Source organism: Drosophila hydei, unplaced genomic scaffold (genome assembly GCF_003285905.1).
Source record: "Drosophila hydei strain 15085-1641.00,03,60 unplaced genomic scaffold, DhydRS2 tig00008114-arrow-pilon, whole genome shotgun sequence".
NCBI classification, from domain to species: domain Eukaryota; kingdom Metazoa; phylum Arthropoda; class Insecta; order Diptera; family Drosophilidae; genus Drosophila; species Drosophila hydei.
The window spans coordinates 5,176,783-5,200,002 of NW_022045827.1; the positions used below are offsets into that span (position 1 = coordinate 5,176,783).

A 23,220-nucleotide genomic window follows, 5' to 3' on the forward strand; every position below is an offset into this window, starting at 1 on the left:
CAAAGCAAGCCGCCCACTTAAACAGCGCCCCAAAAGCCCACCACGCTCATTCCCCACCTGATGTGCTAATTGTGCGCTAATTCTAATTATCAGCAACACATTCGAGAGGTGAGTTTTGGGCGCTGCTGCTGCTGCAGCGGATGCTAACGAGTGTTTATTAATGGCGCTAATGGCGAGCTGCGCCTTTGATGAACGCCGCTTAAGCACACTCCGATTCTGGTCATGTCCTTTACACTGGTCCGACCCGGCGTTGCTTTCAAAATGCGCGCCACGCAATTAGCGCACAAATATTTCCGCATCTACATACATACACACATACATATATACATACATATACATATATATTTTTTCCACATTTTCATTTTTTTGCCAAGCGACCATAAAAATGCTCAACCGAATTGTAGTAATTACAACAATTTGCATAGGCGGCGAGTGGGCGTGGACAGGACTGGGCAGGGCAGAGCAGGCAGACGTGGCGTGGCGTGGCATGAGAACGGCACGAACGGAAATCAAAAAGCGCAAAGCACAAAGTGTGCTACGCATTTTGCAATTTATTCATGCAGAGACGGCCAAGGCGACTGCCATAAGGAGCAAAGCAAGCGCCAAGGCAGCAGCAGCAGCAGAAGCGAAGCCAACCCAAATGCCGCTAATTATGTAATATGAAAATGTGAGGACAACAACAACAGCAAGAAGGACATGAATCCGGGAAGGCGAATAAGGCCGATTTATTTGCATATGGTAAACAGGCAAAGCGGGCGCATAGCAGAGTCGGACCCTTTTTAGCAGATATACCCTGTGCCCATACATATAAAGAGCTAAGGTGGCTTATGGCCGTAAGTATAGATTTTCTGTGCGTGTTATATAAAGACGGCTGTAAGCCTCTTTGACTTACCAATTGAGCCCATTGCCGGCATTTAAATTCTGTGTGTCAAGTCAACTCTGACATTGGGTTAGCTAACAGGGTATAAGCTAGTCGAGCACTTTATGCTACTTCGTTTGCTCCGCTTTTTACTTGCTTCGCCCATTAACAAATTCAATTAACACTTTGCATTATTCAAGCGCATTCACATCTGTCCAAAAATTATACCGATTATAATCGGAAAATTCAACAAACCAAAAAAAAAAAAAGAGTTCCATCTTAATTACGGCAATATGAACTGATCTTCTATTCAACAACCTACCCTCCACAATTAATGTTTGTTTGCTTGAAAAAATAAAGTTTGGTAGAACTTTAAGTATTTGGAAAATGGAAAAAAAGTTAAGAAATAATCTATACTAGTTTGTATATAAAGATGGAAAATAGCAAATAGTTTCATTAGTATTTACGATTATAAAATATACTTGCAGTTGCTGAGTTGCGTTTAGTTTAGTTTGAGTTTAGATGCATTATATATTAAACATCTTGAGAATATAAATTGATAGTTAGAAATTCCATTCAGAAATGTGAAATAGTTAACGTCTTGGGGAACATTTGTAGAACTTTTTTCACCAATAATCATATCTGACACTTCATACCATCTTAAGAGCTTTAAAATTCGATAAGTATGGTATCGTAAAAATCTAAGTAGCTTCATTCCCAGACTACTATGATAAAGTGAAGAACATTTCAGGACAAACTCCATTTTAGTATGCTTAAGGAAACAGTTTAAGATCTTTATTAGGAGATAATTATGAAGTGAAAATCTTAGGAACTTCGCTCATAAACAATTGCGATACACTGGAGATCAGAAAAAAACTTGATTTTAGCATTACTATGTTATAGTAAATACCAGAAAAACGTAAGACTTAACTTAGATATATCGATACAGTTAAGCAAGATACGTACTTATAGACAATTCATTCCCTTGGCAGCTACAACGTATAGTAATCGATCCGTCATTGACAGAGACGTTCCGTTCCAAATTCTGAAAGATTAGCTTACCTAGAAATTCAAACTAACAGACAGATTTAGATATATAAATATAAAGTATTTATATATATACATCTATATCTTATTCATATCTTATTTGCCTATGTACCTTCATTCAAATGGAATGGAATCTTTTATAGAAATAAAAATATTTAATATCAGTAAAATGTATATAATTAAAATAAATCTTATAAGCAGGCATTACTTTCGAATCGAATTATAGCAGCAGTTGCAATTGAATCAATTGAAATGCAGCTTAAACTTGATTAAAATAAATGGAAAATTTTTAAAAGAATTCTGAAATGTGATAAGCGAATTATTAAAATCCATTAATGCATTTTGCATATTTATGGTAAGACTTTATTTCAACTATATATACAATTGGTATATAACGTGTATATGTGTATATGTGTATATGCATATAATATTTATACCCGAATTGTGGAACTCGATTTGTGATACATTTTTTATTGGCTCACATTAAATGTGAATTTATCAAAACCTTTTGTTTTTTTTTTTGTGTTTTTGTTTTTGCTGCACACTTTTAAAACTTCATTGAGCAGTCTGTGTGTCCTTTTGCCAGGATGTCAGCGAATTAAAATTTTAATATGTATAAAAGATGCCCTGCCGATCCGATAGCCCCGTCCATAATAAAACGAAAAAACCAATTACAATTTGTTAACAATTTCTCGTTTTTTTCTTTCTTCTCTTCTCTCTTTCTCGTTCTCTCAATCAAATTTATTACGAGAGTCCGTGTGCATGTTGTAAAAAAATGAAACGAGATGAAAAGCATATGGAAAAACAAATCTGCAATCGGCGCTTATATTCTTAAAATATTATCATGTCTATAGACTGTGTGTGTGTGTGAAAGAGTGTGTGTCTGTGTGGGACAATTAAAACCATGCCACAATATTGCAGTACACACAGACAAAAGCTGACACACACGCACACACAGACACACAGACGCACATACACGGTTGCCTTGGGGCGGCCTAGTAAATGGTAATCAACGCAAATCCTCCATAGAGCACCGCACACGGATAGGCAATCAGCAGCTGTTGATGGTCCATGGAGAACGCCGTGGCGAATAGTTTCGAGGCCGATATGGCGCACCAGAATATGGCGATGCCGCTCACAATTAGGCCGAGTGTGCCCCTGCAAAGCGCAAAGAGATTTAGATAGAGTGAGTGAGTGGTGAGTGAGTGAGTGAGTCGGTGTACAAAACAGGGGAGCGAAAGAGGAGCTGGAAAATTGAGAGAAATGCAAAGAGAAACATTGGCGGTAAAATCAATAAACAATGCATATGCATGAGCAGCGGGAAAGAGTATACGGCTGACTGAGTGTTTGCCATACAAAAAAAAAACTGTTCACTGCCTATGCGTGTGCATGTGTGTGTGTGTGTATTTTGTGAATGAATGAGCAGGGCAAACAAAGACAGCAGGCGCTGCGCAAAGGATGTGCAAACACAGTCCAACTACAAAGTCCTACGTGAAGAAAGAGAGAATGCAAATTTATATACACTTCATATATGAGCTAAGCCCACAAGAGCTTCAAGCTTCAGATGGCTTAGAGCATTCAACTAGCCCAACCACCCAATCATAGTTAAAGGAGATCAGGTTGAGCTATTAGTAATTGGTGAATTACACTGATAATGTTGATTGATCATCGATTGATTATATTGTCGATTCTTGAGACTCCAATACTATAAATTTATATTTTTATTATATTTATATATAATTGCAACTATATTGAAAACTTTAAATGAAACTTAAATAAAATACACTTTAACACACGATTTTATGAGAAACCTGACAGATTCACTCTAGCAATAGTTCCTGTAAATAATATATAATATAGTAGGCTGATATTTCGATATATTAATAGATACGAGACTTCTTTTATATAATTTCTAATCAATAACAATCTAGAACCTTCCCATACCAAGATGAGTAGACGATCGATAACTGATTCATTCTCATCTTAACCTGATAAGCTTCTTTAATTAGTATGTTAAATAACTGTCGCATATTCCTTAATCTTAAACTGAAATTCATTGCACAACAATAACTGCTATATAATTTATATGATATAGTAGTCATATTTGTGGATAAAAGTTTGCCTATAAGTCAACACTATATAGAACTCGATGCCAATATATGAATTGATTGAGACAGTAAAAGCAACCTTTGCCAACTGCTACAACAACTCATATTCAGCAGCTGAGTTCTCAGCATTTGCTGCCGGAAGACAACTTTGCTGACATGTCAAGCAGAATGTCCTGCAGACTGACAGAATCAGAAGGAAATACAATGCCATTTGAAGGCGCATATAAAAAGCTTTTCAAAAAGCTTTCAATTGATTGCTTTTCATTAAAAAATATATATATTTAAAGTAAATGTAATTTCTAAGAATAAACTGAATTAATTCATCACTTTGAATACTTTGCTTTCGCTTGACATTTAACTAAGTTAAAATTGATTTAGCTTTCAGCAGAAGTAACTTTTTTCCTCTTTTTTCTTTAGCATAATCTGGCCAACAAACTGTACAATCCGCATAACAATCTATAAATAATTGTCATGCGTTCAAAAGGCCCTGTGTGTGGGTGTGTGTTTGTGTGCGTGTGTGTGCGTGTGTGTGTGTGGGAAAGGTCTGACTGTTCCATTTAATGGATTGCCTTTTTTTCGCTTCATTTTCATTTTTATACTCGTTTTATTTTTTTTGCGGTCGCCTCGTCGCCTGGGGTCACCTGGTCCCACAAACTGTCGCAATTCGCTTTCATCTGACCATGTGTATATACATAACCTTAGCCACCTTAAGCCCCGACCTGTATATTGTTTAAATTTCTCTCTCTCTCTCGTTGTTGTCGATTGTGCCAAGTGATTTTTGGCTTAGCTTAAATGGATAGCACGCAGGGCCTGGCAACTAAAACCAATCAAACCAATGCGCTGTAAGAGCAGCCGCACACACGCCCACACACACACCCATGCACACACCCTTGGCAAACACGTCCACCAACTGCTGCCGTCTGTGTAATTTTTGTGCACTTTTGCATCACCAAACAAACTCAATTAAAAAGTCTGTCTAAAAAATCGCAAAAATATTTACTGTAAACTTGCTGGACGCTGCGCGCGGGCTGTCCAGTTGCGAGTAGAAGTATATGAACATCAACAACCACGCACACACCCCCACTCAGACACACACACACACACACACACAGGCACACAAAGTGCAGGCGTTTAAAACCAACAAATAAAAAATGCAAGCAAACGGCCAACCAAATGGCAATTGGGCAGCTACAGCAAAGAACTCGACGAAAAAAAAAGGCTAAAAAAATTAAAGCCCACTTCGAAATGGGGCGAAAGGGGAGACTGGGGCTTGGGCAGGCAGGCAGGCAGACAAAACGCTGCTGGTGTCGAGTAAGCTTGGGCAATAGTTGTTTTTCGTGCGAGCGCCAATTGAAATTATGACGTGCCAGAGTTCTGGCCAAAGGCTCGATAGGATTGCTGGCTGTTAGGGGGGGTAGTTGGAGCGCCGAGGGTCTCGCCACTGCATACGGGCTTTGGCACAGCGCACGCAACATTTGCGTGATGCTCTTCACAAGGGAAAATAACAAAAAAAGAGAGCAGACTAATAGTGTGCGTCTTTAAAGTGGCTAACCAGCAAATACCCTGTATAGCAAGGAAACGAGAATCATTTAAGACTTTAGTTATATCAAAAGTAACATATCCTACACATGTCTAAGCTATACGTGTGTGCATATAAATTTGATTACACTAGCTCTTATAATCCTCGAGATATGCTCTCGAAACTATATTCCAATATAAATAATTATAGATTTCTTAGAAATTTGTTAGCTTTAATGAAAGAAACTTGAGATGTGTAATAGGAGAAGTCACTATACAAATACAAAGTTTTTAATCCCTAGGGATTTTGACATAACAGAGACACAGACAGACAACAATTAGTCAGTTCATGGACATTATATAGTTAAGTCGAAGTCATTGAACTTAAGGTTTATCGAACAGTCTTTAAGATCTCATTTAACATCTTTATATTTATCTGTTCTACATCTAACTTTCATCTAGCTGTGTGACAGATGCAATACTACCCTGCTCTTCAATAACTACAGGGTATCAAAAGGCAAACTAGCGACTACACATACACCAAGTGCTGAACACATATTTGAAAAGGAAAATACGTGGCCAGCTCTGGATATCCGGACACGGCACATCACCCGCTTACTGTGTCTTTCACGCACACGCACACACACACACATGTAGCTCTCTTTGGCTCTCTTCTACTTTTTTTTGTGGCCTTCTCCACTTGCAAAAGTGGCGCGAAAATTAAACGGCGCAAAGCTGGGCGCTTGGTAGCAATTTTTTCATTTTCTTTTTTGAGGCCCCCAAAGTGCACTAAAAGCGCAAATTAAGTTGCCTGGTTTTTATGCAGCTACAGAATTAAAAACCTGTGTTCTACATACGCCACGATAATTAAGAAAAGTCAAGGAATGTAACAATGCATGTAACTGAAAACCATAAAATATGCAAGTTTATTAACATGTGTAATGCAAAATTATCCATTTGATAGCTCAAATGGTGTGGGCGGAGCGGGTGGAAGCTATGCATGTTATTGTATGTAAGTACATGAGTGTATGAGTGCAATGCATGCATGCTGTGCAAGCGTATGCGTGGTATCTATAGGTGTCTATCCACACACATGGATGAAGAAATGTGTATGTATGGGTCTGTGAACACGTATGTGAATGGGTGTGAATTTATACGACTTTATATGTACATATTAATACTTATATATGTATGTATGTATGTGTACACAACTCTGACTATGTATGGATGTATGTATTTACATATGCATGTTTAGGTATGTATTCCTAAATGCAAGTATGTATGTATTTATATATATATATATATGTATGGATGTATGCATGTATGTATGTAGGTATATAAGTATGTATTTGTTTATGTATGTATGTATGTATGTATGCATGTACGTATGTATGTATGTATGTATGTATGTATGTATGTATGTACGTACGTATGCTTGCATATGTATATATGAATATCTATTTATGTACGTATGTATAGACGTATGTATATAAGTATGCACACATACGTAAGTATGTTCTGTTACACTGACCAACATCACAGAGTTCTCAAACCCCGTAATGCAAACGGATGCGAGTTTAAACATCCTACTCTGTAATTCTCTTGGTAGAGCCAACAGAATTGCAATGTTTTAACTAAAACTATTTTACTTATTCAGAAGTTGTGTGGCAATTAAATTAACTTTATCTCTGCTAAAAACTATTACTCTAATTAACTTTTTTCCCTCTTTTTCATTCGTTTTCACTCCACTGCAGTTGCTTTAACTTGTTCTTCAACTTTATTTCCTATGTTGCTGAAAAGTCTGTCTGCTTCGTCTACTAATACATGCTAAAAAAGAGTCTCAATTCTAATCCTCAATATTAAATTGTATGATGAACTCTCTGGGAGTCAATGTGTAAACAATCGTTAAAGTAATCGTAATCAAACTAGAAATATTTCAAGTTTCAATAATCAAACAAGGCTAAGTAGTTGAACGTGCTGCAGTCGCAGCTGGGCTGACTTAACCAAAGTTTGTAATTACGGCCGGGCACACAATGCATTGGCAACTTTTCAATTAAAAACATAAATACAAATCGAGAAGGAGCAACTGGGCGGAGTTTGCCGATATGGCTGAATGGCCGACGAGTGGGTGGCTAGAAGGCTAGATGGCTGGATGGCTGAAAGCCAGCCAGTTGTGTCAACAATTACTTACTGAATGGTGATTAAAATGTTGATGCCCGACAGCACGACCATGGGCAGCAGACAATAGCCCAGCACGGAGGCAACCGCCCCAAAGGTCACTTGCGACCGTGTGACCATCAACGAGAGCAGACAGTAGAAAAATATGCAGCCCATGACGCCGATGCCGTATATATATGAGAAGGTAACCTTTCCGCTCTGTAATATAAAAAAAATGAAATGGGAAGGGCAAAAGCGTAATGAAAACATAGGCACTATGTAATTAGAGTATTTTTCGATTTACACACCAGCAGCAGAATGCCTCCGAGTGTCAAACAGAATACCAATGGCCCGGCCATGTCCGTGTCCTGGAGTATTTGTTGGTCTGTGCCGCGCAACGGGTTCAATACGGCCAGCGTCTAAAACGAAACGGAGAGCGAGTTATTGTGTAATTCGAAAGCAATGTTATTAAAATTAAAGCAAGTGAAGGATTTCGCAACAGTATACCGCCATCATCATTCACAAGCTGCGGCAGGACACGACACAATTCATTTGTTCGCACACACACACAGAGCACAGCCATAAAATGGAGCCTAAGTTCCGCTTTTTGAACAGTTGCTCTGTGTATATATGTATTTGTATATGGGTGTGTACACTCGCACAGTGAAATTTGAAAAATGGAAATTGATGATAAATGATATTGCTGACCAGTCAGCGAACCAGAGCACCGAACGACCCTGTCAACATGTTTGACGCACGAGAATTTAGACCACGAGCCCAGAAATAAATGAAACAACAGGCAACCAAAAACAATCGTTCTTTACTAGAGACAAAAACTCACACATACACACGAGCACACAGACACACACACACACATGTGACCCTGTGGCAGGTCAGTTGACTTTAACATGAAATCCTTGTAACCAATCCTCTTTTGTATCCTTTATTAGCTGAAAGCTAATTTATAGGCGATATTTTTGAATTTTTTTGTTTTTTATATATCACTATTAATATAAATAAACCTAACGTTTTCTTTGTTTTATACTATCTTATATTCTTTATTAAAAATCTGTTCAGCTTAATTTATTGGCCAGTGTTATACGGCCAACAGAGTTTATTAACCAAAAATATGACTAAGCTAGATTTTATTTTCTGATTGAAATTTACAAAGTCAAAAAATTTCGATACCTTAAAGTTTTTATTTTATAAGTTTTCTGACTTTTTTAAAATTTAAAAATAAATAAAAAAAACTTAAACGCTTTATTTTACGTTTTTAAAGTTTGCCTTAACAAATTTAATATATATTTCTAAAATATCTTCGGAATCTAAATTCTATTCAGAATTTATATATATCAACTAAATTACTGGGAAAATACCGTAATAAATGAATAAATGCATTCATTAAAATATTCACGCATTTAATTACATTTAAATTTGAAAACAATTTCGAGCATTAGAAATAAATCTAATTTTATTTCCAAAAGATTGGTTTAAAATTTATTTTAATTCCTTGTTTGGCCTCGTTCTGTACCCATTTGTCGTCGCTGTTGAATTCGGTTTTTTTCATGCAATTTAATTAGTATTTCACTTAATTTTTATTATGGCAACGGACTCATTAACATTTTCATTTTTCAATTAACACAAACGTAATAAATTCCGCAACAAACAAAATTAAAAAAAAAGAAGCAAACTACAACAACGCAAATTTTCCACAAAAGGCAAAAATGTGGAGAAAAGTTACATAGAGGAAAACGAAGGAAAAAGTTTAATTAAAAACACAAAAGTTGTTTTATTTATTTAAAACACACAACAAAACAAAACAAAACAGCAACAGAGCAATGAAAAAATATGTCTTCATTAACGACAAAACAAAAATAAAATTACATAAAAAAGCCAACAAGTGCAGGCCAACAACAATGCGAACGACCAAAGCGCAAAAAAAAACGGCATCATGCAAAAGCAGTGTGCAATAAATAAATACAAAAGCGAAATGCAAAAACATTTAAATTTCAATTAAAACTGAGCGCGGAATAGCGCGAAGTTGGTCGCGGTAGAAAGCTCGGCCTAGAGTGGACACACTCTCCCTTTCCTCCTCTCCCGCTAAGTCTCTTCAACTATCTTAACGGCTTTCCTCTCGTGCTCTAACTTCTTCCCTGTCTGGCACACACAATTTTAACTGCACAAATTAGAAAACTGAAAACAAAAGCGAAGTGCGTAAAAGCAAAACGAAGAATAATGCAGTAGGTGAAGTAATTGCGCATGCAAACAAAATGAGGCAGTGCGAAGCATCTCACCAAAGGAACGAAGCTCATTAAATATACAATTTACCGAGATGTGAAGTTCTCTTCAAACACACAAAACAAATTGCTAATAACTGGAAAAGCCCAGGCTTACCTTTTGGAATATATGATTCGGATTGATGCCCAGTTCTGAAATATACAATAATATATGCATATCATAAGCTTTGCTTACATATAAAACATGTGTTAAAACATCTTACCTTCTAAAAGCGGCGGTTCATCGTCAAATTCGTTGCCAGAAGACGCTCCGCCGGCTGCGCCGGCCTGCTTGAAGGATTTCTCCTGCGCAAAGCTGTTATCTGTGTAGGCGGTTGGATCGTAAAAGCCCCCAAGACCTTGGTTAGGTGCATTGGTATAGGCCACATCATAGTTTGGCGGCACCGTCGGCTGTGTGTTGTCGAAAGTTTGGAAATTGCTGTGACAATCAAAAAACAGATACAATTCTTAAGGAAATTGAAATGCGTTTGCGTGTCACACCAAGCTTACAGTTCCTGACCAAATTCTGGCACATCAAAATTGTAGCTGGCATCTGCTGATGGCCCGGAGGCGTAAAAATCATTCGGTCCACCAAACTGTGCCATGATATAAACACTAAACAATATTTAAAGTTATAGTTAATTTAGAAATACAGTGCAACACGTCACTGGGAACGGCTGATTGCCATTCACCGGTAACATTAACATCTATGTTAACGTAAAGCAAATTCTATGACTGTTAAATAAAGACCAGTGCTGTAAAGCGACAATGTGGCGCATAAATGTTAAAATTTAAATGTAAATTATGTAGGTCTTATTTTAAAACACTTTTAATAAAAAGACTTCGTGTAATATTAACATTCATAATACATTTTTATTTGCATAGCTCCATTTGTAACATGCACACAAGTTATTCCTCAATTGGGGCTACGTAATTATTGCATTTGTAAAGGTCTATAATATAGATAGTATTATAATTTCGTATTGTATTTAACTTGTTGTAACACGCAATGGCAAAAAACATTAAATAAATTGTTAGTAGTTTGTAGTTACAGTTACGTAGAGAACACAGTTAGATAACTTTACGAATTTGTTTTACTAACAATAAATAGCAGTGAATTATAATTATGTAGGTATACATATATCAACATAGATAATTTAATATATATATATATATATTATATACTCAAATATATATATATGCATATGTATGTGTATGTTATTTATATGGCTGGTTTAAGTGGACAACATCCTTTCCATTTTTCCTTTTTTTAGTTTTATATTTTGTTTTTGCGCTATCGGCTAATTATTGTTCGTCTTTCCTAACTCTTTGTTTTGTCATCTTCGTCGTCGTGTACATGGTTCAATGTTTCTTTTGTTTGTAAATCAAGTGAAACTCTAGTCCTAGCTGACGCAACCTTTTCTAAACTGTTTAACTTAATAATTAAATTGAATTCAAATATCTTATTACGCATTATGTATATATGACTAGCTTGATGGGGGAATTCGAATAATAACCTAAACTTTGGTTGCTTATTTCGTTTGGTTTTTTTTTCGGTATTTTTCCTTTTTGGTATTTTGCTTTTCTTTTTTTTTTTTGTTTCTTTTTGCCTTGTTCATGTTTCAAGTACACAGTCGCGTTAGTGCGATTAGTCCTCCAAATTTCGGAAGGCCTGCTGTAGATCCTCATACAGCTGATCGTAGTCTGCCTTAATCTTTTGCTCACCATCCTTCACGGGATCCTAGGGAGAGTAAGTGAGAGAGAAATTCATTATCTAGCACACTTTCTCGATCAATTGAATTGCTCACCTTGAATTTCATTGAAGACAACTGATACATAATACCGCCCATTGCCTCCCTGATCGTGTTCCATGTAATCTTATTGTCCGATTGGGCGGTCGACTCAACGGCATGACGCGCCGTCTCGTAGAAAGCTAGAATATTTCTCAACATGCCGACAGTTTTATAGAAGGGACACACTCGATCGTATGGCGAGTAGGAGTTCTGCTGCAAGAAATCGTCCTTCAGCAGCTTGGCCACCTCCAGGGTAACCTTATCGGTTTCGGCCAGCGACGCTTTGCCCACCAACTGCACGATTTCGGACAGATCCTCCTCCTCCTGCAGAATCTCCTTGACCTTGGTGCGCAACGGCACAAATTCTGGGAAGTTCTTGTCATAGTATTCGTCCAGAGCACGCATATATTTGGAATAGGAAATGAGCCAGTTGATGGAAGGGAAATGTTTGCGCTGGGCCAGCTTCTTATCAAGACCCCAGAAGACCTGGACAATACCCAAAGTGGCGGAGGTAACGGGATCGGAGAAATCACCACCAGGTGGCGAGACAGCGCCCACAATGGACACGGAGCCTTCGCGCTCGGGATTGCCTAAGCACTTAACGCGTCCAGCGCGTTCGTAGAAGGTGGCCAAACGAGCGCCCAAATACGCCGGATAACCCGAATCGGCAGGCATCTCAGCCAAACGTCCAGAAATCTCACGCAAAGCCTCGGCCCAACGAGAGGTCGAATCGGCCATCATAGCGACGTTGTAGCCCATATCACGGAAATATTCAGAAAGAGTGATGCCAGTGTAGATGGAAGCCTCACGAGCAGCTACGGGCATGTTGGAGGTGTTGGCCACCAGTGCTGTGCGCTTCATGATGGACTCTGTGACGCCGTCAATTTCGCAAGTCAGTTCTGGGAAGTCGCGCAATACCTCGGACATTTCATTGCCACGCTCGCCACAGCCGACGTAGATGATGACATCGGAATTGGAGTACTTGGACAGGGCCTGTGAATTGTGCAATAGTGATAAGGGATGCCAGGAGTTCGTCAATCTCTTTTAGCATACCTGCGAGATGACTGTCTTGCCGCAGCCGAAGGCTCCAGGAATGGCTGTTGTGCCGCCCTGGACGCAGGGGAACAGCGAATCGAGTACGCGCTGTCCAGTAAATAGAGGATGATTGGCCGGCAGCTTTTCGGTGCAGGGGCGTGGCTGACGCACGGGCCACACCTGCAGCATTGTATGTTTTGTGATCTCGCCATCGAATTCCGTCTCCAGCACAATGTCGTCCAGATTGTAGTTGCCCGCTGGGGCAATATAGCGTACGGTGCCCTTGGCACGGGGCGCCACAATCATGCGTTGCTTGACCAGTGTGTTCTCATGGACGACGCCGTACAGATCTCCACCCGTGATGTGGGAGCCAACGCGCACATTCAAGGGATTGAATTCCCACATTTCGGAACGGGACAAAGCGGGCGTGTTGACGCCCTTGGGTATATATATGGAGCTGGTCATGATGCCAATGTCTCTCAGCGGACGCTGAATACCATCGAAGATGCTGCCCATAATGCCAGGACCTAGCTCCACGGACAAGGGTTTACCCGTGCGCAGCACCGGATCACCGACTGTGACACCAGAGGTTTCTTCGTACACCTGAATGGTGGCCATGTCGCCCTCCAGGCGAATGATCTCGCCCACCAGCTCATAGTAGCCTACACGCACCAGCTCGTACATAGCAGAGCCAGACATGCACTCTGCTGTAACGACTGAAGGGTGGGTTGGGAGGAGAGAGTTATGTATGTAGGGGTCAGCAGGTGAAGGACAAAGGTGACGTCTTACCCGGACCAGAGACAGCGTACACGCGACCGTATTCGGATTCGCGGTCCTCGTCTTTGAATTTCCTCAGGTTAGACATGTTTGAGGTGAGTTCGGTTCAACAGCAACGGTCGAAATTCGTTTGCTAAGCAACAATAAAAAGAAAACAACAGTAAATGTATCTTTTTTTTTTTCATTATAAACAAACACACATTTTGCACGCTTGTTTTTGTGACAGAAATGATGAGAGGAAAAAAAACTAGATGGCGCTGCTGTGGGCAGTTGCCAAGCAGCCCCCAGTGAAAGCTTCAAACCCCCGCAGCAGCAGCAGCCAACGATCGATTTTTCCACACAAATTTCACGTTTGTCAGCCACAGTTTACATGAACAGTTTTTTTTTTAATTTAACTGTAACTATTATCACTTCATGAAGCCTTGCATATTTCTAGGCACTTCAAACTATTCATTACTTCTATTTTTTTAATGCAAGCTCATTAACTTCCTAGTTGGACAATCGCTTTTACTCACATTTGTTTTAGCTCTTATGAAAATTCTCAGCAGACTGAGTTTCTATTTTAATCTAGATTGGCAGCGCCTCAAATTTTCCAATACATTAGGAAAATTCTTATCGATTGTATCATATAACTTATAATCGATACTCGATAGTCATGCGCGTCCCTAACACAGAATGCTAGAAGCACTATGAATACAAAGTTTATTCAAATAAGATCTAATTATGTTATTTTTATTTGTTTATTTATTATTTAAAATACTGAAGTTTATGTATTTTAAATTTAACGCTTACTCATATAATTATATGTCTATAATATCCTTATGATACAATATAAATTTAGTTATATATTAAATTATATTATATGCGGGCTATTTACTTATCTTAGTTTATTTCAAGTATCGTTATGAATGCTTATTCATTTAAATATGTTTGCTAATAAATAATTATGGTTGCCTGACGCAGCTAATATTTGATATGTGCAGATGCACCCTAAATATGAACTGTTATCGAAAGAGCGAACCAAGCATTTAGCTATCGATATGTGGACTATCGTGCATTTGGAGCTAGTTAAACAGTGATTCACATCTCTACTACCTTCTCGGCTGCAAAACAAACTTCTCGCGAAAACAGGGGGTCAAGTGAATTTAAGAACGAGATATATCTTTAAAAGTACATCCATTAAGCTTGTCGCACTGCAACGCATAACACAAACATGTGAAAGTGTCGAACGCAAGCTGTGGAATATTGCGTGACGTGCCCAGACAGATTCAGACTCCGGGCAAGCAAATTATAACCTCAAAGTCTCGACTGGACGTGGGTGCACCTGCTTCGTACTGCAGGCGCTTGGGGAGTTCCCCAGACCCAAGAAACTATTGAACGTAAACATGTCAACATCTTCGATTGTGCAGCAGTTCGTCAACGGACTGAAGTCCCGCAATCGCAATGTCCAAAACAAGGCGGCACAGGACCTGTTCCTGTATGTTAAAACAGAGCTGCGCGAAATGTCACAGGAAGAGCTGGTACAGTTCTTCGATGACTTTGACCATCACATCTTCAACATGGTCAATGCAGCGGATATCAATGAGAAAAAGGGTGGTGCCCTGGCCATGAGTGAGTAAATAATTGCGGTGGCTCCCTTTGAGCTATGTGCTCAGTTAGTTAATGTTCTTTTATTGCTTTATAGAGTGTCTCATTAGTGGTGACGCTTTGATAACACGCAAAGGCATCTCACCCTACCTTAATCGTCTACGCGATCTACTGCTTATCAACGATGTCTCTGTTATGGAAATTGCGGCTCGTTCGCTCGTCAAGCTGGCCAATATGCCAGGGTCAAAGGGCGCGGAATCATTCGATTTTGATATAAAGAAGGCATTTGAAATGCTCAGCGGCGACCGACAGGAGGTGCGTAGCAATTAATATATGCGTACTATAACAATTATTAATCTAATGTTCTCTTATTTTCTATAGTATCGCCGTCATGCAGCCGTCTTTATTTTACGTGAGCTGGCGATTGCGTTGCCCACGTATTTCTATCAGCAAATTCTAACGTTTTTCGATCATATTTTCAATGCCATCTTTGATCCGAAGCCATCGATACGTGAATCTGCTGGCGAGGCATTACGGGCCGCACTTATCGTAACTGTCCAGCGAGAGAGCACAAAGCAATCGAGTGAGCCACAGTGGTATAAGATCTGCTACGAAGAGGCCAGCAACAGCTTCAACACTGATGTACTTCCTGGCAAGGAGCAAAAGGGCATGACACGCGACGATCGCATACACGGCGGCCTTATTGTCTTCAATGAGCTCTTTCGTTGTGCCAATGCGAACTGGGAGCGTCGATATACAACGCTAAAGAAACTGTTTCCCAAGTCGCATCACAACAAGTTCCTGGACACCACCAGCTCCTCATCAGTTGGCAGTCAACTGACCACAATTGTGCCACGCCTCAAGGTGCCTTTCGTTGACAAGCTGGGCAGCACTCATCTGCAGATGGATAGCGAGCAGCATAATGGCATTGGCAACAAGCTGACGAGTGTAAGAAATAAAACTATACCACATTAATCAAGTTACAAGTAACCAATTTAGGAGGTATTCTTTATTTATTAGTCATTGATGCCATTGTTATAAATATTTTAATTTATATAATAACATCTCTATATGATAAATATAATTAATTCTTTCTTTTTGTTTACAGCACAATGTGTTGGACTCAGCGTACGCCCACGAGATACTTAAGGAACACTTTATAACCATATGCGACAATGTGTTGGAGCAGCGTTCATCAAAGTCGCCGTATGTGCAACAGGCTCTGCTCCAGATTTTGCCACGTTTGGCTGCCTTTAATCGTGAAGTGTTTGTGGCACAGTATCTGAAGACATGTGTTGCTCATCTGATGGCCATATTGCGTGGCAAGGAGAAGGATCGCAATGTGGCCTACATTACCATTGGTTACATAGCCGTCGCTGTTGAGACCGATATAGATAAACATCTAAAGCATGTTATGGGTAGCATTAAACAGGCGCTGCCCGCAAAGGATTTGGCTAGCAAACGCAAATCGCCCGTTGATCCGTCTGTCTTTGCCTGTATTACGCTGTTGGCCCATGCTGTCAAATCGAAAATAGCTGAGGATGTCCATGAAATTCTGGAACAGATGTTCCACACGGGTCTGTCGCCAGCGCTGACTGTTTGTCTGCGCGAATTGGCCGAAAATGTGCCGCAATTGAAGTCGGCCATAACGAATGGTCTGATTGGCGTGCTCTTCCAGGTACTGATGAACAAGTCGGCGACCATACCATATGCCACAATGCCTCTGATTACAATTGATGCCTCGCTGATGCTGCAGACCGCCGACAGCGCCACAATTGTGTTGGCTCTCCGTACGCTGGGCACTTTTAATTTCGAGGAGCAGAATATGCTGGACTTCGTGCAGCGGTGAGTGCATTATTTAGTCTTTGGAGGTATTCATTAACTCACATAAAAATGTTTTAGCTGCGCGGACTTCTTCATAGTGCACGAGCAGCAGGAAATACGCCTGGAAGCAGTGCAAACGTGCACGCGCCTGCTCAAGCTTGCTGTACAGTCATCAGAGAGTATGGAGAACTCCAAGACGTTAAGCGACACTGTTTCACATGTGATTGAACGCCTGCTATCTGTGGCCATCACTGACATGGATTACAATGTACGCATCCGCATACTTCGCTCATTGGATGAGACTTTCGATGCTAAGCTAGCCCAGCCGGAATCACTAAATGCCCTGTTTATAACACTGCACGATGAAATCTTTGAGATACGCGAACTTGCCATGGTCACAATTGGACGGCTGTCCTCTATGAATCCTGCCTATGTGATGCCTAAACTTCGCACTACCATGATTGAGTTGCTCACGGACTTGAAGTACTCTGGCATGAGTCGCAATAAGGAGCAAAGCGCGCGTATGCTGGATCACCTAGTCATTAGCACACCGCGCCTTATATCATCCTACATGAATCCAATACTTAAAGCGCTAGTGCCTAAGCTGCATGAGCCAGAATCGAATCCTGGTGTAGTGCTCAATGTGCTGCGCACGATTGGAGATTTGGCCGAGGTCAATGGTGGTTCCAATGAAATGGAGCTATGGGCAGATGATCTTCTCTCCATATTGCTCGAGATGCTGGGCGATGCAGGTAGTCCGGACAAGCGCGGCGTTGCGCTCTGGACGCTAGGGCAGCTAATCAGTGCAACAGGTCGTGTGGTTAGCCCCTATCACAAATATCCGGTGTTGATTGATATACTGATTAACTTCCTCAAGACCGAACAGCGTCGCTCCATACGCCGCGAAACGATACGTGTGCTGGGCTTGCTTGGGGCTATGGATCCATACAAGCATAAGATGAACAAGGGCCTGATTGATAGCCAAAAGGATAACGTGCTTATTGCCTACTCGGATGGTAAGACAGACGAGAGCCAGGACATTTCCACAGCCGAGCTGCTTGTAAACATGGGCAATGCTCTAGATGAATACTATCCTGCAGTAGCCATTGCCGCACTAATGCGCATTCTACGTGATCCCACACTGAGCACGCGTCACACTAGCGTCGTTCAGGCAGTCACCTTCATCTTCCACACGCTGGGCATCAAGTGTGTGCCGTATCTGGCACAGGTGCTACCCAATCTATTGGACAATGTGCGCACCGCGGACAACAATCTGCGTGAGTTCCTCTTCCAGCAGTTGGCGATTCTGGTGGCCTTTGTTAAGCTGCACATCATTAGCTACATGGATGACATATTCAAGCTGATCAAGGAGTTCTGGACAATCAATACACCGCTGCACTCGACGCTGATCAATCTCATCGAACAGATTGCCGTTGCGTTGGGCTGCGAGTTTCGTGATTATTTGGCGCAGCTCATACCGCAAATTTTACGCGTGCTGCAGCATGACAATTCCAAGGATCGAATGGTCACGCGACGTCTGCTGCAGGCGCTGCAGAAATTTGGCAGCACTTTGGGCTATTATCTGCCACTGATTGTGCCGCCCATTGTGAAGTTCTTTGACTCGCCGTATGTGCCTCAGCAAGTGTCCTTGGTGGCGCTGGAGACGATAAACAGTTTGGCGTGTCAGCTGGATTTCACGGATTTCTCCTCGCGCATCATACATCCATTGGTACGTGTGCTGGACACGGAGCCGGAGCTGCGCGATCAGGCAATGACAACGCTGCGCTCCCTGGTCAAGCAGCTAGGCAAGAAATATCTGGTGTTTGTGCCCATGGTGGAGCGCACCATAATCAAACATCGCATCGTCGATAGCGAGTACAAAGAGCTACTCGACCGCATTCAATCCAATAGCACCTTGGCAGATGCCTCTGGCATTGGCTTTGGCATCGGCAGTGACTTTGGCCAGCGCCAGGCAAAGCCCAAGTACAACGAACCCTTTGTGCTGGACAGCAACAGCAGCAGCAAGAATCTGAAGGTGTCGACGAATGCGCTGCGCACCGCTTGGCAGGTGACGCGGCGTGTCTCCAAGGATGACTGGATGGAATGGCTCAAACGTTTGTCTATCGGTCTGCTAAAGGAGTCGCCCTCGCATGCGTTGCGCGCCTGTTGTGTCCTGGCCCAGGATTACGATACGTTGCTACGGGATTTGTTTAATGCGGCTTTCATATCTTGCTGGACGGAACTCTCGCCCGAGCATAGGTACGAGCTAACACAATCACTTATACAGGCGCTACAGGTCACGGACATGCCAGAGATCACACAGACCATACTCAATCTTGCCGAGTTTATGGAGCACTGTGATCGTGATCCCATACCCATAGAAACGCAGCTGTTGGGCACCCATGCCATGGCCTGTCGGGCATATGCCAAGGCTTTGCGCTACAAGGAGGAGGAGTTTGTGCCGCGCCAGGAGCCGCACGTCTTTGAGTCGCTCATCCATATCAACAACAAGCTGCAGCAGCGGGAGGCAGCCGAAGGTCTGCTAACCACCTATCGCAACTCGGCCAACGAGGGCAGCGTCCATGGGCGCTGGTATGAAAAGCTACACAATTGGGAGCAGGCGTTGCATCATTATCAGCTCAATCTGACAGCTGATCCCAACGATTTGGAGGCTCGTCTCGGCCATATGCGCTGCCTGGAGGCCCTTGGCGATTGGTCCCAGCTGAGCAACCGCTGCAAGGAGGAATGGCCCAACTTCAGTACGGAGGCCAAATCGCGTGCGAGTCCCTTGGCTGCTGTCGCCGCCTGGGGTCTGAAAGATTGGGAAGGCATGCAGGAATATGTACGCTGCATACCCGTGGATACGCAAGATGGCAGCTTCTATCGTGCTGTGCTCGCCGTGCATCACGATGATTTTGAGTCGGCCCAGCGGCTGATTGATGAGACGCGTGATCTGCTGGACACCGAACTGACCTCCATGGCTGGGGAGTCCTATGAGCGCGCCTACGGTGCGATGGTCTGTGTCCAAATGTTGGCCGAGCTGGAGGAGGTGATACAATACAAACTAATACCGGACCGACGCGAACCGCTCAAGTCCATGTGGTGGAAACGTCTGCAGGGCGGGCAGCGCTTGGTTGAGGACTGGCGTCGTATTATCCAGGTGCACTCGCTGGTCGTGAAGCCACATGAGGATATACACACCTGGCTAAAATATGCCAGCTTGTGTCGCAAGAGCGGCTCGTTGAACTTGTCGCACAAGACGCTAGTGATGCTGCTGGGCACTGATCCAGCACTGTCGCCCGATGACCCACTGCCTTACAACCAGCCCCAGGTTACCTATGCCTATACCAAATATCTGGCTGCCTCCTCTCAGCCACAGTTGGCGTACAAGCAGCTGCGTGACTTTGTCAATACGTACAGCGCTCAGTTGAATTGTCTGCCGGCTGAGGCACAGAAGCAGCAGGATCAGCGTCTGATGGCGCGCTGCTATTTGCGGCTGGCCACCTGGCAGAACAAGCTGCACGAGAATCGACCCAATCCGGAAGCGGTGCAAGGCGCATTAGAGTGCTTCGAGAAGGCTACCGACTATGATCCCAACTGGTACAAGGCCTGGCATCTGTGGGCCTACATGAACTTCAAGGTGGTACAATCCCAGAAGCAGGCACTTGAAAATCAACGACAGCAATCGCCAGCGTCCATGGGCTTGGGCCTGGACAGCGAACGTCTAATCATACAGCAGTATGCTGTGCCGGCGGTGCAGGGCTTCTTTCGCTCCATCAGCCTCATTCGTGGCAATTCGCTGCAGGACACGCTGCGTCTGCTGACGCTCTGGTTTGACTATGGCAACCATGCGGAGGTGTATGAAGCGCTCTTCTCCGGCATGAAACTGATCGAGATCAACACCTGGCTGCAGGTAATTCCACAGCTAATTGCACGCATCGACACACATCGCAAGCTAGTGGGCCAGCTCATTCATCAGTTGCTCATGGACATTGGTAAGAATCATCCGCAGGCGCTTGTCTATCCACTGACAGTGGCCTCCAAGTCCGCTTCGCTGGCGCGGAAAACGGCGGCCTTCAAGATACTCGACTCGATGCGGAAGCATTCGCCCACGCTCGTCGAGCAGGCGGTCATGTGCAGCGAGGAGCTGATTCGCGTGGCCATCCTCTGGCACGAGCAGTGGCACGAAGGATTGGAGGAAGCTAGTCGTCTCTACTTCGGAGATCGCAATGTAAAGGGCATGTTCGAAATTCTCGAGCCGTTGCACGCGATGCTGGATCGCGGACCACAGACACTCAAAGAGACGTCCTTCTCCCAGGCCTATGGCCGTGAACTGACCGAGGCGTATGAGTGGACGCAGCGCTATAAAACCTCGGCCGTTCTCATGGATTTGGATCGTGCATGGGATATCTATTATCATGTGTTCCAGAAGATCTCGCGCCAACTGCCGCAGCTGACGTCGCTGGAATTGCCTTATGTGTCGCCCAAGTTGATGACCTGCAAGAATCTGGAGCTAGCCGTGCCCGGTTCCTATAATCCAGGCCAGGAGCTGATACGCATCAATCACATCAAAACTAATCTGCAGGTGATCACATCCAAGCAGCGGCCAAGAAAACTTTGTATACGAGGCTCCAACGGCAAGGACTATATGTATTTGCTGAAGGGCCACGAGGATCTGAGGCAGGATGAGCGAGTGATGCAGCTCTTTTCACTGGTCAATACGCTCCTACTCGACGATCCAGACACGTTCCGTCGTAATCTGGCCATCCAGCGCTATGCCGTCATCCCGCTAAGCACAAACTCAGGATTGATTGGCTGGGTGCCGCACTGTGATACGCTACATACGCTGATCCGCGACTATCGCGACAAGAAGAAGGTGCCGCTCAATCAGGAGCATCGCACCATGCTGAACTATGCGCCCGACTATGACCATCTGACGCTCATGCAAAAGGTCGAGGTGTTCGAGTATGCTTTAGGTCAGACCCAGGGCGACGATCTGGCCAAGTTGCTGTGGCTTAAGTCCCCATCGTCGGAGCTGTGGTTCGAGCGGCGCAACAATTACACACGCTCATTGGCCGTAATGTCCATGGTGGGTTACATACTCGGTCTGGGTGATAGGCATCCTTCCAATCTGATGTTGGATCGCATGAGTGGCAAGATATTGCACATTGATTTTGGTGATTGCTTCGAAGTGGCCATGACACGTGAGAAGTTTCCCGAGAAGATACCCTTCCGGCTGACTCGAATGCTCATCAAGGCGATGGAGGTAACCGGCATTGAAGGCACCTATCGACGCACCTGTGAGAGTGTTATGTTAGTGCTGCGTCGCAACAAGGACTCGCTGATGGCTGTGCTGGAAGCCTTCGTCTACGATCCACTGCTCAACTGGCGTCTGCTCGATGTGGACAAAAAGGGTAACGATACAACAACCGCGGCTGGTGCCAGCGGCGGCAGTCCAAGCAACTCCATCGAGCAGGAGTCACTGCTGCAGGGCAATCCAGTTGCCAAATCCAAGACCTACGAGGCACAGCAGCTGCATGGCGGCTACACAAATGTAGCCGATGTGACCAACAGCAAGGCCAGCATGGTTATACAGCGTGTCAATCGCAAGCTAACTGGCACAGATTTCCAAATGCCTGAGATGACGGAGCAGCAGCAGGTGGAGCTGCTCATACAGCAGGCGACGAACAATGAGAACCTCTGTCAGTGCTATATTGGCTGGTGTCCCTTCTGGTAGTGCCGACGTGTCCAATCAATCTCCAGGCCATGCACCCATCTGAGACTGAGCGAATAAAACAAATATATGCAGTTACGATTATAAATACGAACACAAACAAACACACACACACAACTAAACACAAAACTATGTATATGTATAATTTATATTAGAAATACGCTTCATTAAAACTTTATTGTAAATTCCAGTTGCAATTAAATTCCAAATTTTGTTAAGCACGAGCCAAGCTGTGGCACCGAAGCAACATTTGGAGTAGTCGCAGCTCGCCCCGTAAGAAAGCAAGCCCAATTCGATGGTGAAACAACCAGCATGTTTGAATTGAAATTACAAAATATATATATATTTATTATAATAACTGAAGTATTTGTGAACGTGAATTTTTACAGAAACATTTTTCTTTTCTAAATGAAATTATACAAAAACAATCAATTAAGCAATATACAATATGTACTTAAATAATTAAAATTATTGCATTTCTCAACATTAACATAAGTTTTGAGAA

At 42.7% G+C, this 23,220-nt stretch overlaps 3 protein-coding genes across 3 annotated transcripts; 1 reads left to right on the forward strand and 2 right to left on the reverse strand.

The window, feature by feature from the left end:
- Positions 1-2,330: 2,330 nt before the first annotated feature.
- Positions 2,331-10,664, reverse strand: LOC111592913 (protein YIPF5 homolog). Its single transcript, XM_023305362.2, has 6 exons — positions 10,476-10,664; positions 10,190-10,404; positions 10,084-10,118; positions 7,998-8,108; positions 7,724-7,908; positions 2,331-3,064 (listed from the first exon to the last, which is right to left on the reverse strand). Exons 1-6 carry the CDS (start codon positions 10,568-10,570, stop codon positions 2,902-2,904), a joined length of 804 nt encoding a protein of 267 aa, XP_023161130.1. The 5' UTR covers positions 10,571-10,664; the 3' UTR covers positions 2,331-2,901.
- Positions 10,665-11,172: 508 nt separating this feature from the next.
- On the reverse strand, positions 11,173-14,127 carry LOC111592910 (V-type proton ATPase catalytic subunit A). Its single transcript, XM_023305359.2, has 5 exons — positions 14,086-14,127; positions 13,583-13,703; positions 12,812-13,509; positions 11,774-12,751; positions 11,173-11,706 (listed from the first exon to the last, which is right to left on the reverse strand). Exons 2-5 carry the CDS (start codon positions 13,656-13,658, stop codon positions 11,614-11,616), a joined length of 1,845 nt encoding a protein of 614 aa, XP_023161127.1. The 5' UTR covers positions 13,659-13,703; positions 14,086-14,127; the 3' UTR covers positions 11,173-11,613.
- Positions 14,128-14,488: 361 nt separating this feature from the next.
- Positions 14,489-23,167, forward strand: LOC111592907 (serine/threonine-protein kinase Tor). The gene is made up of 5 exons (XM_023305354.2): positions 14,489-15,181; positions 15,255-15,472; positions 15,539-16,105; positions 16,266-17,002; positions 17,060-23,167. The coding sequence occupies exons 1-5, from the start codon at positions 14,956-14,958 to the stop codon at positions 22,716-22,718; spliced, it is 7,407 nt and encodes a 2,468-aa protein (XP_023161122.1). The 5' UTR covers positions 14,489-14,955; the 3' UTR covers positions 22,719-23,167.
- Positions 23,168-23,220: the final 53 nt, after the last annotated feature.